The sequence below is a fragment of the Pan paniscus genome, chromosome 18 (genome assembly GCF_029289425.2).
Source record: "Pan paniscus chromosome 18, NHGRI_mPanPan1-v2.0_pri, whole genome shotgun sequence".
Taxonomy (NCBI): domain Eukaryota; kingdom Metazoa; phylum Chordata; class Mammalia; order Primates; family Hominidae; genus Pan; species Pan paniscus.
The window spans coordinates 1943787-1968024 of record NC_073267.2 but is presented as its reverse complement, the minus strand read 5'-3'; the positions used below and the strand labels follow the sequence as shown (position 1 = coordinate 1968024).

The following is a 24238-nucleotide window of genomic DNA, read 5'->3' as shown; positions in this document are numbered from 1 at the left end:
CCTGAATCCACATAATGCCTGTAAGGATATTAAGTATGTTTGAAAACATATGAAAATAGCTAATACATCAGAAGAAAGACATCCAATCGTTTTTTATTTTATTTTTTTACACAGGGTCTTGCTCTGTGGTCCAGGCTGAAGTGCAGTGGCATGATCATCACTCACTACAGCCACAACCTCCTGGTCTCAAGTGATCCTCCTGCCTCACTCAGCCTCCCGAGTAGCTGGGACTACAGGCATGCACCACCACATCTGGCTAATTTAGAAAAGTTTTTTTTTGTATAGACAGGGTCGCAGTATGTTGTCTAGGCTGGTCTCAAACTCCTGAGCTCAAGTGATCCTCCCACCCTGGCCTCCCAAAGACCCAAAGACCACAGACCTGAGCCACCATGCCCACCTGTTTTCTTGACAGGACTTGCATATGACAAGCTCTCTGCTTCTCCTCACCTATGCATTGCAAGCCAGGTCAGAGGCAGGTTAAACACCTTAAGGACGTGTTAGGACAAGTGGCATACAAGGGAAAAAAACCCATTCATTTAAGTTACAGAAACAGAAAAAAAAAAAAAACTGGCTTATTCCCACACTTATTCTACGCAAAGCTTTGAGAAGACTAATTTTGGCATCCTCTGGCTAAATACAAAACAACAAAACAAAACAAGGCAAACCCTTTCAGCAAGAGCTGTGGGGGAAGGGACTATAAGGGACACACACAACTGACAGGCAAAAGCTCTGAGCACGTGATTGCTAAGTTTAATTCAACTGTTACACCCCATTCTGCCTTGTAAAAATAACAAAACGCTCCTATCAAAATGACATTGTGATGTGAGTACAGGCTTTTTGTTTTGGTACAGCTCTAGAAAAATGTTGGCACCGAATGCACTTAAGAAAAGTGTTAAGGCTTAATACAAATACAGAGACGAGTCATTTCTCAATGCAGCTTAGAGGGTGAGAACAGGATGCTAGGTTTTTAAATCTTCCAAATACAGGCAGTCCCCAACGTACAGACATACAGGACACCTCCCAAATGTAAACGACAGCCACACAGCAGGGCTTGCATACACAGGAACTCTTCTTCTCCCAGTGAGCAGACTAAGCACTCTGAATCCTGCCCCACTGCCTCGCAGAGGGAAAGAAGGCAGGACAGATGCAAGAAGAGTAATGTCAGGGGCTCCATCACAGCTGCCCAGGGGCTTCTGCTGTAGTTCATATTTTCCTCATTCCCATCTCTGGTTTCTCCCATAACCCAGAAGTCCCTGCCAGGGGCGGAAGTAAAGAGCTTTTCCTCTCACCTAGTGGACTGCAAGGGCTGGGAGAATCACAGGGCCCAGTACCATCACGTCCTATTTCTTCCTGGCAATCTGATTTGGAATTCGTGAATCATTTTCTCAATAAAAAAACAGAAGTTATAAATGGTAGTTCATTTCCACCATTAAACTGTTTCCTTTCAAGTTGCATCAATGACTTTGAAGCACAAACCACCTGAAGTGTGTGTAGAGTCACACACAGTGTTTCTTGGCTCCAAAGTCTACAGGCAATCAAAAGGGGGAAGCTGTCTTTGGTTGACAAAGCCTTGTGCAGACCCCAGTGTGCCAGGTGTAGGAAGGGGAGCTTGGCAGGCAGCTCCTGCAGGCACTTAAGCAGTGAGGCAGCATGAGCCTGACTGAACACGGCTGCTGCTTTTCTGAAGTTTAATAATGATGATGTTTCTAGCACCAAGCATTAGCTTTGTAGGCACTCAGAGCAAAGCTGCCGCCACCCAGACGTTCTCCTCTGTTAACAGATGCCCACCCAAGGGCAGCATGAGAACTGGGCCTGCAGCCCTTGAGGGGGATGGGCAGAGGCTTCTGCCTGAAGATGAAAGCACCATCACCTTTGCCATCCCATTAGCTGAGTGAGCAAAGCTCAGGGAATTGGACAGGTGTGACTTTGCTACTGAACTCCTTCATCTCCTGGCCTAAGGTCTCTAGTCTCTTCCGGAAGCTTGTTTGTGAGTTAGATCCAGAAGTTCTATAAAGCTTTGTAGAGGGTGGCCTCCACAGCTCTTCTTCCTCTTTGGTGTACCTGAACAATTGACTTTTTTCTGGAAAGGTGTCAGAAACAGACCAGAGTCAACAATCATTTATGTAAAGCTGGTATTCAAAATTTAGCTTTTTAGATATTATTAAAGAATCCAAACCTAAGAACCCAAGGTTCCCAAGCATCTCTTCTTTCCACCAACCAATTAAGGAATAAAGAAAGACACAGGAAGAATTTAAACAAGCCACTTACTCGGAAATATCTGAATAGATTTTTAAAGTCCCGCAGAGGTCAGCGGGCCTCATTTATGGGAAGAACTGTGACTTGTGAAGGGAACTGTCTACATCACTGGAGAACAACAAACGCCTAGACTTAAGGCTGATGAGAGGAAAAAAGCAAGAATTCACAAGCAAAACTGGCATGTAAAGGACCAAGACCAGCCCTGTGTGAAGGACAGGCAGATTCCAACATGAGATCAGATCAGGCCGAGGTTTCAGATGGCAGGAACTGGGCACTTCAGAGGGTCAGGGCACCAAAACAATCTTCCATGAAGTAGAAGACGGATAACTATTATTATTTGGTTTTTTGAAAGCTGCCGAGGAAAAGCAATCAAGATGTTTCAAGAAAAGACTATAGAACAATATGCTGGGGGTAAAATGAAGTGGGGATGCTGGATTTAGCAGCCATGATCTCCAGAATGGAAGCGGTTCTGCTGAGAGGTCAATATACTGTTAGTGTTTCTGCTTACGCCTCCTCCATCCCACAGCAGCAGTGGACAGGTTGTTTTGGTTTCTTTCAGTCATTCCTAGACATCCAATCAGTTGGCGGACTGTTGATCCAAGGACCATGCCCTGCCCCACCTCCCCACCCTCACCCCCCTTCCAGTTCCTCTCAAACCTGGACTACACATGAGTGATGGCCAGGGGTGCCCCATTTCGTCCCCACAGAGGCATCTCCCAGCCATCTGGAAGGCACGGGTCTCCAAGCAGCTGTCATGATGGCCAGGAGACGCTGAGCAGCCAGGCTCACACAGGACTAACCCTCTTCCCACCCCGCTCATTTGGGCAAAAGGAAATGAAAACATTGCTACCCTATCTCTTGAGTTTCTGGTCTGGCTCCGGGTGGAGCAGTGGCTTCTCTTAGTAGAAGGAGATGCTGGATTTGCCTCCCGGTGGGTTCAGGACCTTGTTGTGAGAGCGAGGCCGCGGCCCCAGCCGGGGCTCATGGCTGTCGACTGTGGGCATGGGCTCCTGCTCCTTGGCGGGGCCTGCTTCTCTGGCGCTGCCTTTCTCACCTGGCTCTGCTCCAGCCGGGATGCTCCTTGCAGCTGTGGGACACAAAGTTAGCACAACATCCCATTAGAGGCAACCCGTGACCCTGACAGGCAGGCTGTGGAAATAAAAAGTGTGTCATAGAGCAACCTGCAAGAAATTCATGCTGTAACTGGGAAAGAGAAGACAATACAGACAGGCTTTTCATCTGGTACCAAAACAACTCACTGTAATTAGCAGATGCAGTTTTGAAATGGGCATAAAGTTGGGGCTTGCTACTTTAAATACTCCTTGATTTCTTCCTAAGTGAATTGTTTCTTTATATTGCTTGTTAGACACCACTCCCATTTCTTCCATCTCAAGTATAGAAAGCAAGCCCCTGAGAGTGACCATGAGGCGGCGAGCGAATGCATCCTAGGTGAGGGCTTAGCAAGGCAAAGGCAGGCCCTGTTGCTGTTACCCTGGGCTTTTCCAAGGTGAATGAAATCGCACAAATCTTGGTCATTAGTTAAGGGAAATGGAGACCCAAGGCAGAAACCGGTGCTCATGGTCAGGCTAAAGAGCCGTGGGGAGAGTCGAAGTCTGCCGCTCAACCTGAGCAGTGGCTCACTCCCCCGGGGTGACTCACCATGGAGACACCCGCCTCCCCATCCTCCATCCCTCCCTTGTGCCCCTCTCTTCTCGATTAGCTCTGCCAGCTCTATGCTTGGTCATGAGTTCACTGAAGGTTTGGGATCCCTGCCCATCACTACACAGATGAGCTTCTAGGAGACGACCCCATGGCCCTGGGCCTAGGCTGATGAGCAAGACAACCAAGTCCCAGGGTTTCACCCTAGCCTTCTTCAAATGCTGAATCCTCTTGCAGTGGATACAACCTGAGCTCATTTTAATCAGGTGGCCCAGAAGGTGCAGAGAAAGACTCCTTTTCATTCTCAGAGGAGAGACTAGCAACTCTTCCAGAAATAATGAGGCCACTCAGGAGAAGGGAAAGAAAACAAAAGCTCACCTTTAAGATCCGATTTTGGTTCTTCTCCTTCACATAAGAAAACATGATCCTGCAACAAGGCAAACCACCAAATCAGGACTCACTCAGAAAATTTTACCCTCATTCAAATGGACAATGAAAATCAGGACCATATAACCTTTTAATTTACAAAAATGCTTGTACATCTGACCTCAGGACCCCCCCAGTCCTCTACAGATTATTCTGAAACAAACCTGATATCTCGTTTATCCATACATATTTCAAGATGTAGCTCTTAAAAACATCCTTTAAAAAATAACAGTAACACCATCAAAACTGCGAATATTAATGATTCCTTAAATATCAAAGTCAAATTTTTTTTTTTTTTTTTTTTTGGAGACAAGAGTCTTGTTCAGTCACTCAAGCTAGAGTGCGGTGGCATGATCTTGGCTCACTGCAGCCTCTGCCTCCTAGGCTGAAGCGATCCTCACATCTCAGCCTCCCGAGTAGTGGGGACTACAGGCGTGAGCCACCAAGCCTGGCTAATTTTTCTATTTTTTGTAGAGACAGGGTTTTGACAGGGTTTTGCCACGTTGCCCAGCTCGTGGACTCAAGTGATCTGCGTGCCTCAGCCTCCCAAAGTGCTGGGATTATAGGCGTGAGCCACTGTGCCCAGCCTCAAAGTCAAATTTTTAAACACTGGCATAATATTTCATCCATGCTGTAATATTTCATCCATAATAATTTCATCCATGCTGTAGCGCGTGTCAATGCTCCATTCCTTTCTATGGCTGAGTAATATTCCATTGTATGGACAGACCACATGTTGTTTACCCATTCATCTGTTGATGGACAAATGAGTCATTCCTGCCCTTGGGCTACTGTGAATAATCCTGGTGCAAGGATCTAGTGTTTGACTCCTTGTTTTCAAATCTTGTGAGTACGTACTTAAGAGTGGAATTATTCGGTCATGTGGTAATCCTGTTTAACTCTGAGGAATTGGCAGTATCCACAGCCACTGCACCATCTTCCATTCCCACTAGCAATGCATGAGGGCTCCAGTTTCTCCGCATCCTCACCAACTCGTATTTTCCATTTTTACATCACACCATCCGAGCAGGTATGCACTGGCATCTCACGGGTTTCTGATGTGCATGTCCCCAGTTATTAATGACACTGACCATCTTTTCGGGTGGTTTTTGGCTGCTTGTATCTCTTCTTTGGAGAAATGTATATTCAAGTCAACTACCATTTTTGAATTGGGTTTGTTATTTCGTTGTTGAGTTGTAGGCATTCTTTATATATTCTGGATAGTAACCCCTTATCAGAAATGATTTGCAAATATCTTCTCCCATTCTGCGAGTTATCTTTTCACTTTTTTTTTTTTTTTTTTTGACACGGAGTCTCACTGTGTTGCCCAGGCTGGAGTGCAGTGGCGCAATCTCGGCTCACTGCGCCCTTTGCCTTCTGGGTTCAAGCAATTCTCTTGCCTCAGCCTCCAGAGTAGCTGGGAGTACAGGCGCCCGCCACCACACCTGGCTACTTTTTTTGTATTTTTAGTAGAGACGGGGTTTCACCATGTTAGCCAGGATGGTCTTGATCTGACCTCGTGATCCGCTCGCCTCAGCCTCCCAAATTGCTGAGATTACAGGTGTGAGCCACTGTGCCCAGGCTTTTTTGTTTGTTTGTTTTTTGTTGAGACAGAGTCTCATTCTGTCACTCAGGTTGGAGTGCAATGGCGCAGTCTCAACTCATTGCAACCTCAGCCTCCCAGGTTCAGTTGATTCTTCTGCCTCAGTCTTCCGAGTACCTGGGATTACAGGCATCCACCATCATGCCCGGCTAGTTTTCGTATTTTTAGTAGACATGGGGTTTCACCATGTTGGCTAGGCTGGTCTCGAACTCTTGACCTCAGGTGATCCGCCCACCTCGGCCTCCCAAAGTGATGGGATTACAGGTGTGAGCCACTGTGCCTGGCCTGTTTTCATTCTTTATAGTGTCCTTTGATGCACAGAAGTTTATAACTTTAATGAAGACCTATTTATTTACTTATTTTTTCAGACAGTCTTGCTTGTTGCCCATGCTGGAGTGCAGTTGCATGATCTTAGCTCACTGCAACCTCTGCCTCCTGGGCTCAAGTGATCCTCCCAACTCAGCCTCCTGAACAGCTGGGACCATAGGCGTGCACCACCATGCCCGGGTAATTTTTTTTATTTTCGCGGAGAAGGGGTTTTGTCATGTTGCCCAGGCTGGTCTCAAAATCCTAGGCTCAAGCAATCTGCCTGCTTCAGCCTCCCAAAGTGCTGGGGTTATAGGCATGAGCCACTATGCCTAGGCTTTTTATAATTTTTTTGAGACAGGATCTCATTCTGTCACCCAGGCTGGAGTGCAAATGGCAAAATCACTGCTCTCTGCAGCCTTGAACAACTGGGCTCAAGCAATCTTCCCACCTCAGCCTCCCAGGTAGCTAGGACCACAGGTGCACGCAACCATACCCAACTGATTTTTTTTTTTTGGGGGGGATGGAGTTTTGCTCTTGTTGCCCAGGCTGGAGTGCAATAGCACGATCTCAGCTCACTGCAACCTCCACCTCCTGGGTTCAAGCGATTCTCCTGCCTCAGCCTCCTGAGTAGCTGGGATTACAGGCATGTGCCACCACGCCCGGCTAATTTTATACTTTTAGTAGAGACGGGGTTTCTCCATGTTGGTCAGGCTGGTCTCGAACTCCCGGCCTCAGGTGATCCGCCTGCCTCGGCCTCCCAAGGTGCTGGGATTACAGGCATGAGCCACTGTACCCAGCCCCCAGCTAGTTAAAAAAAAGTTTTTTTCGAGTTGAGGTCTCTCTATGTTGTCCAGGCTGGTCTGGAACTCCTGGGCTCAAGTGATTCTCCCACCTTGGCCTTCCAAAGTACTGGGATTACAAGTGTGACACACCATGCACGGCCCAATTTATTTATTTTTAATTTTGTTGCCTCTGTTTTTGGTGTCATATCTAAACCTCCATTGCCAAATCCAGGGTCATGAAGATTTGTCCCTATATTTTCTTCTAAGAATTTTATAGTTTTTGCCCTTAACTTTAGGTCTTCGATCCATTTTGAGTTCATTCTTGTGTATGGTGTAAGGCAGAGTAAGCTTTTATCCTTCTGCATGTGCATATGCAATTGTACCAATGCCATTTGCTAAAGAGACTGTTCTTTCCCCACTGGATGATCTTGGCACCCTTGTGAAAAAAATTAATTCACCAAAGGGGTTTATTTGGAAGGCTTTATTTCTCAGTTCTCAACTTGACTCCACTGGTCAGTGTGTCTGTCTTCATGCCAGTGCCATGCTGTTTGGATTACCATTGCTTTGCAGTAAGATTTGAGAGCAGGAAGTATGAGCTCCAACATCTTTTTCAATTATTATTATTTTTGGATGCTTGGGGTACCATGAAATTCCATATGAATTATAGGACTTTTTTCCCATTACAGAATAAAACACCATTACGACTCTTATAGGGCTACATTCTTGTCTCTCTTTAATCCTCAGGACCTCCCTCTATTCTCGTCATGTCGTTTCCCATGTAAGCCATTGTTCTGAGCGCAGCTCTGTGGTGTTAATTAACATGTGGCTTGGTCTGATTTAAGCTTGATTTTTTTGACGAAACAGTGTCAATGGGGGCCCATGGTGGATTTCCATTCCCAGGCCCGTAAGTGTTGGTTCTCTCTCATTTTGTGATGTTAACGGCCACTGATGAACATTTCTCAGATCCACGATTTCAGTACAAGTTTATAAAACAGTGATATTCTAATTCCTTTATTCCTTCTTCACTTACATCCCAGAGACTTTTATAAAAGGGAACTTTCTTTCAACAGCTGCTATCCTAACACACACTTCATGCAGGAAATGCTGGCTAAATGCCCCCTTCTGTCTTCCGCCCGCTTTCGCAGTGACGAGCTGGTCCTCCAGCATTCTCCCAAGGTCATAAATTACATTACTTTTAGTATCAATAGGAAGCCGGGAATTCTGAACAGTTGGTGAATTTAAATCCACTGCAATTATTTCACTTATTGATAATCAAATGGTCCCATCTCTGGCCCCATGGCTGCTCTTCACCTTGGTCCCCAAGTCCTCTGACACCACCCCAGCAGCCTGTAAGGGCTTCCTCATTTTCTGGCATTACGAGATATTCTAGGCTTATTTTATACATTCCCTGACCCTGACCTGGAATTAGTCATTTCTCTGGTGATGCTAGCGATGTCCAATGGTCCTGGACCAAAAGAACTTTATCAAAAAATCAAAGAAAGCTCTACTCTGTTTCCACTTGTTCTATGCCCAGTTGTACTGATGGCCTACAGTCCTCTACCTGATCTACGTTCACTGGAACGTGTGAGTCTCAGCAGGAAGCACCTTGCTCTCGTGTCCGGCTAATTCGAGTGCTTTACGTAGTGGAGGAATTGCTGACTTTTGGGACATTTCTGGTCTTGCCAAAGTTCACCTTGTAGTAAAGCCCCCAAAGATACTTCCCAAAGAGATGCTCTCTTGAAAATAACTCAGCATGGCAGGGCACAGTGGCTCACATTTGTAATCCCAGCACTTTGGGAGGCTGAAGCGGGTGGATCACTTAAGGACAAGAGTTCAAGACCAGCCTGGCCAACATGGTGAAACCCTGTCTCTTCTAAAAATACAAAAATTAGCCGGACGTGGTGGTGCATGCATGTAACACTGGCTACTCGGGACGCTGAGGCAGAATTGCTTGAACCCGGGAGATGGTGGCTGCAGTGAGTTGAGATCGTGCCACTGCACTCCAGCCTGGGCGACAGAATGAGACTCTATTTCAAAGAAAACAACAACAACAAAAAAAAACACAACCAAACCTCAGCAGAGTCTAACAGGTCCTATATAAGACTCTATACACTGGAAACAGATGTCGCTGCAGAGATGCCAGCACAAGAGAGATGTAGGGCAATCCAAACCAGGCTGGCCGCGATCAATGCCCTCATCCACTCATGTCCTCTCCTTTCTGTCTACATTTCCATTTTAATTCTGCAATGGGCCATCTTCCAGCATATAAACCAATAAACATGCAGCAGTTTTCTAGGCGTTAAGTAACTCCAGAAATGGTTAAGAATTTTCCACTTTAAGGAACTAGACCATATCTTTTAACCACAAAAAAGGTAGAAAAGTGAATAGATTAAAAAATATCGCTAATTATGTTAGTAATAAATCCTGGTCTTTCTTACTGACGAACGGTGGCTGCAGTAAACCCTAGAAATGTTCTGCCACCATTCAAACAAATGTCCAAGCTAGGGTAGTGCAGGCTCTGGTCCTCACGAAAGCCGAGACTGGCCTTAGGCAAGCCCTCCACCATAGCCCAGGGAGGCTGCAGCTCTGATCAATCCCTGCTAAGGCCATGCCCGAGGTCGCATTGCGTAGGCATTCCTCTCCTTTCCAGGCCACTTGTCTTATCCTACTGATGCCATTACTGGGTCAGAGGCGTCAGCTACGCTTCAGTCAAGTGCTGACAATCTCCACAGGTAACCAGCCGAGGACCTCGACTGTGCGGGGAAAAGCCCATCAAAAAACAACTGTCACTTTTCCTCTGCAAGGTGAAACAGGAAGAGTGGAAGACGGACAAGGGCCCAGCTCCTCTGCGGCACGTTCCGCTCCCCACCGCTTCTCCGTGCCCCGCAGCGCTGCAGTGAGGAGCCGCCACAGCCCGTCTGCAGTGGGCGTCCGCCACCAGCACAGGAAGAGCTTCCCCCACGGCTTCAGTCAGCACAAGGCTGGACTGTTTCCTGGGTGACTCAGGGGAACTTCCAAACTCTATGACTAATGCTTGCATCCAGGATAATCTACGGCACCCACCATGATTCTCCCTAAAAACATGTCGCATCTGCCTTGGAGCCTTTTTGGAAAGAGCACCTGGCATACCCGCTGCTGCGCTGTCACGTCTGAATGCAGTCCATACCTTGGGTTTGTTTGGGTGTGCCAAGCGTGAAGTGGCAGTGACCGGAGACCCAAAAATGTCGCTGGTCTTCCCTCCAGGTGGGTTCAGGTGCTGTCGAGTCTGCACGGGGGTTGATTCGTCAAAGATACCACTTCCTTTACCCCCTGCAGAAATGATCACAGAACACTGAGCAACCAGACGTCCACCGGACCCCACCCCACCCCACCCCCGCAGTGCTTTGGAGACCTCCTCTCATAGGAACCCCGAGTGCCAGCCCTGAGCTCCAGGCCAACAGGGCAGGATGCTCAGACTGAAACCCCTGAAGATCCATGAAACCCCTGAAAACCATGGCTGGATCAGGGGCCTGCCTGCAGCCCTTATGTCTAGAACTGAGCTCATCTAGGCTGGCCTCTAGAGGTGAGATGGCATCAAACTGCAGATTTTCCCTCTAGAATTTCTTTAACCCTGAACATTTCATGCTTTCCTGTTGAAGTGTCTGCTCACAAAACCCATGAAAAGTTCTTCAGTAGATTAAAAATAAACAGCTAAATGTTTAAGTCACACAGATAAGAGTTCTGAATTTAATAACATGCCCTATTCAAGGGAAACCTGCCATCCTGAAAATATTTATTAGTCATTCTTCTGACCTCATTCTGGCTGGTACTTCCAGTGACTAGATATGTCAGCAAATTAGACACATGTAACATCTTTGTGGCCAACTATAAGTGACTTGATAAGCCGTAATGAAAATGTGCATCTAAGATGTAACTTCCTAGTAGCAGGTGACTAAGGGCTAGATGCTCAGCATAAATGCCTGTGCCTAACATTCCACAGAAAGATGGCTACCCTGTGGGACCAACTGATCATCTCTTCACTCAGCAGACACCAAGCACCCGGTTTTGACAAAGTGCTATGCTAAATGGAGGTTGGTGTCATTAAAATCACGGCCCTGGTGCACCAAGAACTTATAATCTAAGAGGAAAGAAGATGCATTCTGCTAACTTGCTGTGTGATCCTATGGAAGTTACTTGGCCTTTCTGTGTCCCACAGTCCTCATCTGTAGAATGGGGATAATAAAAGAACTCCCTCACAGGACTGGAAGAAAGCTCAGTGAGTTACTGTAGCTCATATGTCAAATGCTTACAACAGTGTCTGGGATGGAAATAAACATGTCAACTCTATTTTCTATGCAATGATAAAGAGGTATCTATACATATCATCCAGTGAAAACACAAGGGTGCAAACAATCCGTATAGCATGCAGTGTTTTCATGTAAAAGGGGAAGTGTTCTTATTTGCTTTTATCTGAAGAAAAGCGGTTACCTGTAGGGGATGCCTACATGTGTGAAGAAACAGGACTGGGGAAATGCAGGGGCTCCACACTGCTTAACATGGTCTCCTTTTTTTATTTACAGAGTTTTGATCTTTTGCATTTTCTGTTCTCGAAAAATTACATTTTGTAAACTGACTTATTTAACTTAAAGAGAGTTTATTCATGTGTAATGCTTGAGCATAGCCCACCTGGAAACAACAACTCCAAAGGAATGGAGTCAGTGTTCTGAAGTAGAGACATTAGGGTTTCATTTATATAGGCAGAGACAGAGGAGCTTTTAGCAGGACTACAAACTTTTCTCACACAAGGTTAGTGTACAGTTACAGCAATTTGGTTACAGGAAAAAACCACATTTTCAACAGTTAATTCCTAGTGTTAACAATCCACACTGCTCCACAGAAGCAACCGGATGAAGAGCCCACGTGTGCTTGCGTGGAGATGAGGCTCGGCTGGGGGTCTGTGCACCTGCTCGTCTTCAGACCCGCTTGAGGGCCCCACTGCTGCGGCGGGGCCTAAAGCAGGGTGGCTTTCTGGGACACCAGTTCTAGGGGCCCAGAGTGCAGCGACAAGGAGGACTATAACAGAGTACAGCAAGTGGGGGGTCGGGCGGGCGTGTCTACCTTTTGCAGGTGGTAACAGAACACCTGAGGATATGCGGGACTCGTCCTGCAGAGAAATGTGTACATTTTTCACATGATTTCAGGGTGATTATAAACCTTCTGAACCTCAGCCATGGACCTCCCAGGGACCCACAGTCCCCAAGCTTGACACCCCTGGCCAGGGAGAGCAGCACAGCACGGTGGGGAGAGTGTCCTGTGGCCAGACTGCCTGGGTCAGGGAGTCTCTGCTCAGCTGCTCACTAACTGTGAGACCTTGGACAAGTTATGTCAACCTTCCTTCATATCCATCTTCTTAACTTTAAAAAGGTAACAAACAGTCCAAGTGCACTGGCTCACACCTGTAATCTTAGCACGGTGGGAGGCCAAGGTGGGAGGACTGCTTGAGTCCAGGAGTTCAATACTAGCCTGGGAAACAAGTGAGACCTTGTCTCTACAAAAATATTTTAAAATTAGCCTCTGGTCCCGCTCCTCAGAAGGTTGAGGTGAGAGGACTGCCTGAGCTCAGAAGTTGGAGGCGGTGAGCTGTGATGGTGCCACTGCACTGTAGCCTGGGTGACAGACTAAGATCCTGTCTCAAAAAACCAACAAAACAAAAAAAAGGTAATAAATAATCATACCTACCTAGGGTCACTGGTGAGGCTAAACAAGTTAACTCAGGTGACGTGGTTAGAATAGTCCTGGCATGCTGAGTAAGCCCTCAGCAATGCTGCGGGGCTGTGTCAACAAGCATGTCAGGACCACGGGGCGGAGAAAACTGTGTGTGCAACCCCCAGCCCCCACTGCATTGTTCCTGGCTGTGCTATAACGGCTGACTTTTTTTTTTTTTTTAATGTGACTCCAGCTTTTTAAAATAGAAGATAAAAGTAACTCAATTTGAAGTTTTTGGCCAAAGACATCACTCATTTTTAAAAAATAGTTAAACTGTGAAACATAACAGAAAAGTCTGTAAGACATTAACTATCACAAATAACTACAAGGCAGACACCAGGTAACCACTGCCAAGGTCATCGAGAACAGTGCCCGTTCCCAGAAACTCCTGTGTTCCTTCACTCTCACCCAAGGTTACCACACTCCTGAATTTTTTGGAAACCACAAACATTTTTACCACGTATACGTGCAATAGGTACTAAACAATGTACCTCTGCTTTTAACCTTCATAACTAGGTAGTCATACCACGTATGTCTATTACCATTTTACTTGAAAAATAAATTCAGCTTTGAAGCAAGAAAACATGCTTAAATTCACTAATAATTGAAGATAAACTCGAGAGATGTTTTTTCCTCCTGCTAGATTTTTGATTTCCAAGGGCTCTGTGTTATTTTGTTTTTAAAAATATCATTTATTTATTTGGGAGATTGGGCCTCGCTATGTTGCCCAAGCCAGTTTCAAACTCCTGGGCTCAGGCAATCCTCCCACCTCGGCCTCCCAAAATGCTGGGATTACAGGCGTGAGCCACCGCACCTGGCCTACAAGATTTGTTTTTAAAAGCAAAACTAAAAGATAAATACTGCTGGTGCAAATAAGCACATACACAAGAATGGTAAACACCGGGCAATGCCCTGAAAAACCGGTTGGAACTATCTATCCATATTTTAAACTCATATATCATCTGATCTACCAATTCCATTTTGAGAAATTTATCCCAGTGGATACATTCAGGAAGTCAGTTTAAGGCATGGAATCTGGAGTCAGAAAAACCTCAATTCAAAGGCTAGCTCTGCCACCGACTAGCACTGCTACCGGCTAGGTCTGCTACCGACTAGCTCTGCTACGGACTAGTTCTGCTACCGACTGGCTCTGCTACTGACTAGCTTGGGATTTATGCATGCCAGTGACCTTTTCCAAGCCTGTTTCCTCCTCTGTGAAAGGAGCAAAACAACCTACTCCTAGTTATAGCGAACACCAAATGAAAAATACACATGCAAAGCACTTAGCACAGTCCCCGGTAAATATTAACATTCATAGACGTTGGTCATCATTGCTAGAAGAGGAAGAACAATTCATGGAACATCTAAACCAGGTGACTAACAAAGAACACAGAGACTACTGAAGATTCACTGAAACACTGAATGGGAATTGATAAACATTCGATGGCTATGATGTGGTCAGTCACACACACTCTCGGCCTCTGCATACTTTTCTCAATCAAGCCCTGCAACTAGAGGGCTGTGGGGCTAGGTCTGTGTGACTAAGTGCAGAAAGAAGGCAGGACTCCAGATCTCGTTGGGTGGTGAACACAACTAGCAGTTTCCCTTTCAGGCTTCCCTTGATAATATATCATAAACCGTCTTCCAAGAGCACTGGAGAGATAGGAAAACTCCCAACAACCGTGAGAAGGACCATGAGAAGCAGGAACCTGGCATGGGGAGCCATGATGGCTGGCACCACACACTGTGACCGGGAGTAGAGGCTGGCTCACTAGCCGCAAGGGGCCGGGCTCCCCACTGGGCATGAGACCATGTGGAACGGGCAAAGTGGTACCGCCTGCCTTCCATGGAGTGCTCTAGGAACAGCTCCAGACATGACTCTGCTGAGTAGGGGCCAAATGAGCAGATTCATACACCTGGAAATGGCTCAGATAGGATTCTATCTTGCATGCGATGTATTATTCTGCTATCCTTGCTAAAAAGGACATGCAGGAGTCCCTGGGCCTAAATTCATAAACCGGAAACAACGAGAATGTTAGTTACTTAATAAGAAACACTCATTTCTCTAACAACCAAAAAAGCAACCAAACAGACCAAAAAAAAAAAAAAAAAAAAAAAGGCAAGCAGCAAACCTAGCTTCAGCCGGGCACAAGGGTGCATGTCTGTAATCTCAGCAATTTGAGAGGCCGAGGTGGGCAGATGGCTTGAGCCCAGGAGTTCGAGACCAGCCTAGGCAACACGGTTAAACCCTGTCTCCACAAAAAATACAAAAAAAAATTACCTAAGCATGGTGGCATACGCCCGTAGTCCCAGCCACTCAGGAGGCTGAGGAAAAAGGATCACTTGAGCCTGGGAAGTCAAGGCTGCAGTGAGTCATGGTGGTGACACTGCACTCCAGCCTGGGCGACAGAGTGAGACCCGGTCTCAAAACAGACAAAAAACAAAAGAAAAAACTACTTTCTGGATCTACTGCTTTTTTTTCTCTACATTTGGTCAAGAAATATTGGTACCCCAAAACGGAGTGAGGTCGGGAGTGGATCTGGCTCTGATTCATGACCTGCCTGACACAGTGACAACTAAGCATGGCCTCTCACACCTTCTAAGGATGGAAGAGACCATGCTTTCCCCTCCTGTACAGACAGGGGAAAGCGACTCAGGTAACCTCCACTGGGTGGTTATTCAACTGGACAGTCTATCAGCCAAGAGAAACCTTTTTCTATTTTTTTTTTTTTCTTTTTGAGACGGAGTCTAGCTGTCACCCAGGCTGGAGTGCAGTGGCATGAATTTGGCTCACTGCCACCTCCACCTCCCGAGTTCAAGTGATTCTCCTGCCTCAGCCTCCTGAGTAGCTGGGATTATAGGCGTGCACCACCACACCCAGCTAATTTTTGTATTTTTAGTAGAGATGGAGTTTCGCCACGTCGGCCAGGCTGGTCTCAAACTCCTGACCTCATGATCACCTGCCTCGGCCTCCCAAAGTGCTAGGTACAGGCGTGAGCCACGACGCCCGGCTGAGAAACCTTTTTCTTTTCTTTTTTTTTTTTTTTTTGAGACAGAGTCTTGCTCTGTCACCCAGGCTAGAATGCAGTGGTGCGATCCCGGCTCACTGCAAGCTCTGCCTCCTGGGTTCACGCCATTCTCCTGCCTCAGCCTCCTGAGTAGCTGGGACTACAGGTGCCCGCCACCACGCCCGGCTAATTTTTTTTCTTTTTTAGTAGAGATGGGGTTTCACTGTGTTAGCCAGGATGGTCTCGATCTCCTGACCTCATGATCTGCCCACCTTGGCCTCCCAAAGTGCTGGGATTATAGGCGTGAGCCACCACGCCTGGCCAAGAAACCTTTTTCAAAGAGTCCCTCCCACTGTAACCACTAGGAGGTTGGGTAAATACTGAAGAACTATGTAGATGTGTGCTAGATCAATTCTTCCTTGTTAAGAGTTTCAATCCCACTGACGATCTGAATAAAAACACTCTCCCTCCCTAGGAAAAATGTTTAAATGCACAATAATTTGCACGCAATTTCAGGAATCTCATGGGGGTCCGTGGAACAATTGGGAGCAGCTCCCTGGCAGGAACCAGAAGCCCCCGTCCACTTTTGTGTCCTCAGTGCCTATATTCAACCAAAGTCTCCAGAACAGATGGAGAATTCAAGACTACTCAAGTCACCTTCAAGAGAGAAAGTACAAATCAGAACGTTTTCATTTTGGAAGAACTCTGATGACAAGTGATTACCTGAACCAGACAATATGGGAAAGGATCAGTATAAAGAAACAGAAAATATTTTCAAAAGAGAATCGTGGAGGCCAAAGGATTAAGGATTTCCAAAGGCCCATACCTGGGGGATTTGTCCTCTTGGGTATGTTCTGAGGTTCTTCTGTTGGTCCAAAAATATTAGATGCCATCCTATTAGGCCTGCTGGAAGGAGTAGCTTCTTCTGGACTTCCAAAAAGATTGCTCGATTCTCCTCCTGGGGGCTTCATGGCCCTACAAGCACAGAGTACATGCCAATTACTGATGGCAGACCTGAAAGCTTGTCACTGTGCAAGGATTTTGGCACAACTAGACAGGGTAGAAGTATTTTGTTTTTTTCTTTTTGAGACAAGGTCTCATTCTGTCACCCAGGCTGGAGCGCAGTGATGTGATTTTGGCTCACTGCAACCTCTGCCTCCTGGGCTCAAGTGATCCTCCCACCTCAGCCTCCTGAGTAGCTGGGATTACAGGCACCCACCACCACAGCTGGCTAATTTTTTGTATTTTTGGTAGAGACAGGGTTTTGCCATGTTGCCAAAGTTGGTCTTGAACCCCTAAGCTCAAGTGATCCGCCCACCTTGGCGTCCCAAAGTGCTGTGATTACAGGTATGAGCCACCATACCCAGCAAAAGTATTTTCTTAACATCTACTGAGAAATCACATACCACCATTAGTTAATACTGGTATGACTAGTTTACAGACGCCAGACTTCTGCTGCTGCTCTTTAGTTTCCCTTAAAAGTATTCTTTTTTTTTTTTTTTTTGAGATGGAGTCTCGCTCCGTCGCCCAGGCTGGAGTGCAGTGGCACGATCTCAGCTCACTGCAACCTCTGCCTCCTGGGTTCAAGTGATTCTCCTGCCTCAGTCTCCTGAGTAGCTCAGATTACAGGTGCCTGCCACAACAACTGGCTAACTTTTGTTTCTTTTTTTGAGACGGAGTTTTGCTCTTGTTGCCCAGGCTGGAGGAATGCAATGGCGCAATCTCAGCTCACCACAACCTCCGCCTCCTAGGTTCAAGCGATTCTTCTGCCTCAGCCTCCCAAGTAGCTAGGATTACAGACATGCGCCACCACACCCGGCTAATTTTGTATTTTTAGTAGAGACGGGGTTTCGCCATGTTGGTCAGGTTGGTCTCGAACTCCTGACCTTGGGTGATCCACCTGCCTTGGCCTCCCAAAGTGCTGGGATTACAGGTGTGGGCCATCGCACCTGGCTCTTGAATCACTTTTTATTGTAAAAACTTAAACTTAAGAACTAATAAGGAATTGCCACAAAGCTCTATTTCTAGAGCACTATCTACATTAGCAAACCAGTGAAACGCTGAATTCAGAACAACTGGAAAAACCCTTTAAATGCATTTGAGAGAGAGGCTTACTGAAATTGAGATTTAAACCAGTGAGTGGCTCATGCTCTCTCACTAGTCCTAAGCAATGGGACTGTCTGTGATCCCAGACGTTTAGAAACGAAGTCAGCCCTCTGTATCCACGGGCTCTGCTTCCATGGATTCAACCAACCTCAGATCAAAATGTCAGAAATAAAAGGATGGTTGCATCTGTACTGAACATCTACAGACTTCTTTTCTGTCATTATTCCCCAGGTGATACGGTGTAACAACTATGTGCATAGTATTAGGTATTATATGTAACCTTGTAACCTAGAGATGATTTAAAAGCATATGGAGGATGTGCATAGGTTATATGCAAACAGTACACCACTTTATATCAAGGACTTACACATCCTTGGATTTTGGCATCCTGGGGGTCCTGGAACCAACTCCCGCAGGATACCAAGAATGACCATACTTGAAATTACAGGGCTCAGCATCACACAAAAACTATGATATGAGGTTAGATCTCACTGGAAAGCTTTGCAAACACTGACCACTCAAGGTTTGGTTAACAAAAATAACAGTTTCTCCTCAAAAGATCTAGAAAGAGCGCTGAGGGCTCCTTGTGACTGGATGTGAATGGAGTTCTCAGATCTCCTGCTATAAAGCAGGAAGGCAGAGAGTGCTTCAGTCTCCGCCTGCAGAGACCCATGGGCTGGCTACTGTACCCCAGAAGCCAAGCGTGTGCTGGCTGACCTCTGAAGTGGTGCCCAGGGCCCCTGTCCACTCAGGAGGCTGGGGGAGGTGGATGCCAAACTTCCTGTCAGCAGTTGCCATTTCCTGGAGGATTTGAGGAGGGAGAAAAAAAGACAGGTGCACTTGAGAAAAATTATTTTTTAAAAATAACCAATAACCAAGCTTAAATGAGAAAGGGCCGTCCGGGAGCAGTACCTGGCACCTGTCATCCCAGCACCTTGGGAGGCCGAGATGGGAGGATTGTTTGAGCCCAGGAGTTCGAGACCAGCCTGGGCATATGGGGAGACCCTGTCTCTACAAAAAATACAAAAATTAGGCCAGGCGTGGTGGCTCACGCCTGTAATCCCAGCACCTTGGGAGGGGTGGGCGGATCACGAGGTCAGGAGATCAAGACCATCCTGGCTAACACGGTGAAACCCCATCTCTACTAAAAATACAAAAAATTAGCCGGGCGTGGTGGCAGGCGCCTGTAGTCCCAGCTACTCAGGAGGCTGGGGCAGGAGAATGGCGTGAACCCGGGAGGCGGAGCTTGCAGTGAACCAAGATGCGCCACTGCATTCCAGCCTGGGTGACAGAGCGAGACTCCGTCTCAAAAAACAAACAAACAAACAAACAAACAAAAAATTAGCCGGGTATGGTGGTATGCGCCTGTCGTCCCAGTTATTCGGGAGGCTAAGGCTGGCTTGAGCCCAGGAGGTCAAAGCTGCAGTGAACCATGATTGCATCACTGTACACCAGCCTGGACGAAAGAGTGAGGCCTTGTTTCACCAAAAGGAAAAAAAATAAAGGGTGGTGGGTGGGAGGGCATGGCTTAACAAGATTTTAGGTGAGATGCTCTTAGAGTGGCCATAAGGCCATCTGACTTCCATATCCATTTTTGAATCACGCAGCCCTGCTAATTCTACATTTTTTTTTTTTGAGACGAAGTCTCGCTCTTGTTGCCCAGGCCAGAGTGCCATGGCACAATCTCGGCTCACTGCAATCTGCACCTCCCGGGTTCAGGAGATTCTCCTGCCTCAGGCTCCTGAGTAGCTGGGATTACAGATGCCCGCCACCATGCCCAGCTAATTTTTCTAGTTTTAGTAGAGACGGGGTTTCACCATGTTGGCCAGGCTGGTCTTGAACTCCTGACCTCAGGTGATCCGCCCACCTCAGCCTCCCAAAGTGCTGGGATTACAGGCATGAGCCACCGTGTCCAGCCTATTTTATTTTTTTGAGATGGAGTCTCACTCTGGTACCAGGCTGGAATACAGTGACGCGATCTCAGCTCACTGCAACCTCCACCTCCCAGGTTCAAGCAATTCTCCCGCCTCAGCCTTCCGAGTAGCTGGGATTACAGGTGTGTGTCACCGTGCTTGGCTATTTTTTTGTATTTTTAGTACAGACGGGGTTTCACCACGTCGGCCAGGCTGGTCTCAAACTCCTGACCTCAAGTGATCCGCCCGCCTCGGCCTCCCAAAGTGCTGGGATTACAGGCGTGAGCCACTGTGCCCAGCCAATTCTGCATGATTTTTCTTGGCTAGTGTAGCAGGTCTAAACATGCGCGGGTCTCTACAGTTCTCTCTTTGGAAATAAGGGATGAAGGCCTGCAATCTTTAGAACTAAACTGAATTTATCAAGTCTTATGTGAGCTGAGCATGAGCTATAATTCCTTTTACTGACTTATTTCAAATATGGCTTTTCTCTCAAGCCCTCAAGGTGCTACAAACTGTCAGATCCGATTCCAGGTAGACTCGCCTTGACTGCAAGCTCTGTAGGACTCTTTCCCGACCCTACATTCCCTACATTCACAGTCTCCTGTCTCCTCTGCCTTTCACCCTTGCTTCAGTTCAACTTGCACATCTCTCGAGCACCTATCATTGGCAATCCTTCCCCAGACGCCGTAGATAGAGGAAAGCAAGTCCTTACCCTGGAGGAGCTTCAAGTTTAAACAGGAAAGCTAGAGCTCTGCACAGGTGGTTTCAGTGTCTGCGTGAGTGACGTGACAGATGCCTAGTGCCATCGGGACTCCAAAATTTGGAAGAGGTGAAACCCAAATCGAGTCTGTGGCCTCCATGTGGAATGGGGACCAATGGGCGCAGGAGGTGAGTGGTAGTTACTTGCAATGACCAGTGTTACTTTGGGGTGATGGAAACACAATATTTAATATTGTTCTATGTGCTTTTCTGAATTTTATTTGAAAACAAGCGAAGAAAAAAAAGTGGTACCGAAGAATGTTTTAGCAGAAATTATGGCGCACACAGGCCCAGCCCCAGGCAAGGGGCAGCGGCTATCTCGGTCACAAAGGCAACAGGTCCCACTGCAGGTTTCACACAGACCGCAGGGCTGGGCTGCCTCAAAGGGGTCTCGGATGAATGGAACTGAGCGTTCAATAGACCTTTCAACAAAAACAGCCCGACAACAATGGCGCAGTGTGGCTTTCTCTAGGCTACAGGCACTTACCACTATGACACTAATAGGGGGAGGGGGAACGCTAGAGCTCACACATTTGGGGACAAATTCACAATGTGGGTGGGGGGTGCTTCCCAATTATTTTTTGCCTTTTGTCGTACCCCTTCCATATATTTCAGTGAAGATATTCAAAACACACAAGAGAAACTCAAGCGCACAGGAGAAGAAAAACCTCACACAGCTGGAGTGGACTGCAGCACTGGAGAGGTAGGGAAAAGCTGTGTGACCCTCCTTGGGGGTCTCCATGCTCCTGACCCTCTCTAACAGTTTGTCCCCGAGTTTCAGAAAGGATGAGGGGACTGGTCAGGCTTAGAGAGAAGCAGTGAGAAATAAACTTGGATTAAATTCCTTACAAATAGAAATGTTACAGCTTGAAGGAAGACCTCAGGTTAATCGCGGCTAAAGCATAACGCTTTTACGAAACCCCTTTAACACAAGACAATCCCTCAGCAAGGAAACAAGAGATGTGAGGTCTCAGGAGAGGAAAACCTGGCTAGGTAATCTTACAGCCACCACCTGACTCTCTTCACAGTAAAACTAAATGTGACGCTTACAAGGCGCCCGCCCTGCGACTCGACCCCGTTCAGATGAGTGGCAAATGTGCAGCGTCTGGTGGACCCCAAGCAGAAGCTTCCAGTGATACCTCATCATCCAGTTCAGACCGGCTTTCCTTCCTCACCATCCTAAAAGGAAGAGTTTTCTCCCTTTCTCAACACCTTGTCCAGAAACCAGTCCCCCAGGGTAGTGTGAGTATGACTTTAGTGCGGCCCTGTGCAGCTAACTTCTGGAGAGTGAAAGTCAACATAAAAACATCGGCGTTGCTCAGGGTGATAATAAACACCATCATTTACCGGGCAGCCAGTGCCAGGCAGCGCAAACAAAAAGGAAACGTACTAAATGCACACAACTGGGACAGGGCTGGGGATGCAGTCCCTCCCCCCACTGGTGTGGGTGGTGCAAAACTCTGGCCACCAGGAACCAGAAACCGGATTCGCTCTGAGCACTAGTTTAAACTCCTGGTCCCACATCGGTGCAGACCTAGGCATAATAATCACTGTTCCATGGATGAAGGGCTGTTTCTTTGAGACAGAGTCTTGCTCTGTCATCCAGGCTGGAGTGCAGTGGTGTGATCTCGGCTCACTGCAAGCTCCGCCTCCCGGGTTCACACCATTCTCCTGCCTCAGCCTCTCAAGGAACTGGGACTACAGGCACCCGCCACCACACCCAGCTAATTTTTTCGTATTTTTAGTAGAGACGAGGTTTCACCGTGTTGGCCAGGATGGTCTCGATCTCCTGATCTCGTGGTCCACCTGCCTCAGCCTCCCCAAGTGCCGGGATTACAGCCGTTGAGTCACCGCACCCTGCCACGGGTAATTATTTGGTTACAAGTATTACTGAATACTGACCTAACTCCCTCAAATCTAAAGGGTTTTTTTTTTTTTTTTTTTTGAGACGGAGTCTTGCTCTGTCGTACAGGCTGGAGTGCAGTGGCATTATCTTGGCTCACTGCCACCTCTGCCTCTGGGTTCAAGTGATTCTCCTGTCTCAGCCTCTCCAAGTAGCTGGGACTACAGGCACACACCACCACGCCTGGCTAATTTTTGCATTTTTTGTAGAGACGGGGGTTTCACCATGTTGGCCAGGCTGGTCTCGAACTCTTGACCTCACGTGACTCGCCCACCTCAGCCTCCCAAAGTGCCGTGATTACAGGTGTGAGCCACCACGCCCGGCCAATCTAAAGGGTTTTTATTTTTAGCAAGTTGGAGCAATTCTTTTACTTAGTATTTATTCAATATAGTATTTGTCTTCACTTGATCATAGCCAAAAGGTTGAGAAGCAATATAGTATTGGTCTTAACAGTCATGGCACACATATTCTCTTCTACTTCTCTGGCGAGGCTGTGCCACAGAGGGGCTCATCATACAGAAAACCTCAGGCATCTGAAGACCCAAACTTCACAATGCAAGTTTACTGCTCAAATGGCACGAAAGCCCTGGTAAGCTCTGTCCCTCTAATTCATGTGAGTCCCAATACCCAAAGAGTGCTTTAAAAGTTCAAAAACATAAGAAAAGTGTGCTCAGTGTTCCTGGCTATTAAAGCTGAGTCAGGAGATCTTCGTCCCAATCCACTTCTTCCTACAGCGAAGCCCAGGAGCGCCATCCACCTTCCCAGGAGATAGAACTGACTCTTCCCCAGACGCCCTGGCACTTTCCAAAGGAAGTGGACTCACATGAACTAGTGGAAGCGCGGCCGTGGGCAGGGCACAGGCCACACACACACCAGGGACACGGGCAGGGAGCACGGCCACACACACACCAGGGACACGGGCAGGGAGCACGGCCACACACACACCAGGGACACGGGCAGGGAACACGGCCACACACACACCAGGGACACGGGCACACGGCCACACGCACAGGAGGGGGGGCACGGCCAGGCACACCCCACGAACACACCGCCGCACACCCCTTAGGGACACCCCCCTGGGAACATGGACACGCATCCCACAGACAAAACGGGCCGCACCCACGGGCACACCCCGCCCCCAGGGAACCCCCCACGGAACGCACCACACGGAATGCGGGCGCCCAGGCGCGAGGGAGCGCAGCCCGCCCTCCACACAGCTTTGTTCCCAGAGCCCGGGCGCCCCTCCCCGCCCTCGGCCTCGGTCGCGGGCAGCTCTCCACAGCCCGGGCCTCAGCGAGCGGCCCCTCGGGCTTCGGGCCTCGGTCTGGCGGCGGCGCAGAAAGGCGGGCGGCGGCCCCGAGGGCCTCTGTGAGGTCGCCCTGCCCCCCAACCCCACCCCAACCCCACACGGCTGGTGGACGCCCTGGGCTCGCCCGCTCCCGCCACGTGGTCGCGCTATCCGCCCGCCTCCCGTGTGCCCCGCGCCGCACCTGGAGCCGGCGCGGCCGCCCTCGCTATCCGGGACCTGGAACATGTCGACCGCCGCCACCCTCAGCCCGCCGCGCGCCGTTCCCGCCCGCCCAGCGCAGGTACTCAAGACCGCCCGCCAGCGCCCATTGGGCGCCAAGACGCCAATCATCCCTCCGCAGCCTATCTCAGCGCGGCCACCGCCCCTCACGCCCACCCCCGACGACTTACGCTTTGAACGGTCGGCGCCGCGCCCGCAGCCGATTGGGGAAGTCGACGCCGCTCGCGGAGGTGGGAGCTCG

The 24238-nt window shown here is 48.1% G+C and overlaps 1 protein-coding gene across 1 annotated transcript; it reads right to left on the bottom strand.

Moving 5' to 3' along the window:
• Positions 1 to 728: 728 nt before the first annotated feature.
• JPT2 (Jupiter microtubule associated homolog 2) lies at positions 729 to 24094 on the bottom strand. The gene is made up of 5 exons (XM_034939604.3): positions 23960 to 24094; positions 16615 to 16763; positions 10202 to 10344; positions 4294 to 4342; positions 729 to 3343 (listed from the first exon to the last, which is right to left on the bottom strand). Exons 1-5 carry the CDS (start codon positions 24001 to 24003, stop codon positions 3156 to 3158), a joined length of 573 nt encoding a protein of 190 aa, XP_034795495.1. The 5' UTR covers positions 24004 to 24094; the 3' UTR covers positions 729 to 3155.
• Between the last annotated feature and the right edge of the window lie 144 nt (positions 24095 to 24238).

Bases quoted from the DNA above. Each gene is read 5' to 3' on its own strand.
- JPT2 (XM_034939604.3), bottom strand. From the start codon at position 24,003: ATGTTCCAGGTCCCGGATAGCGAGGGCGGCCGCGCCGGCTCCAG. The intron at 4,343-10,201 runs GTATGGACTGCA...GCCTTGTTGCAG, and splicing joins CACACCCAAACAAACCCAAG to GATCATGTTTTCTTATGTGA. The intron at 3,344-4,293 runs GTGAGCTTTTGT...TGTGTCCCACAG, and splicing joins ACCAAAATCGGATCTTAAAG to CTGCAAGGAGCATCCCGGCT.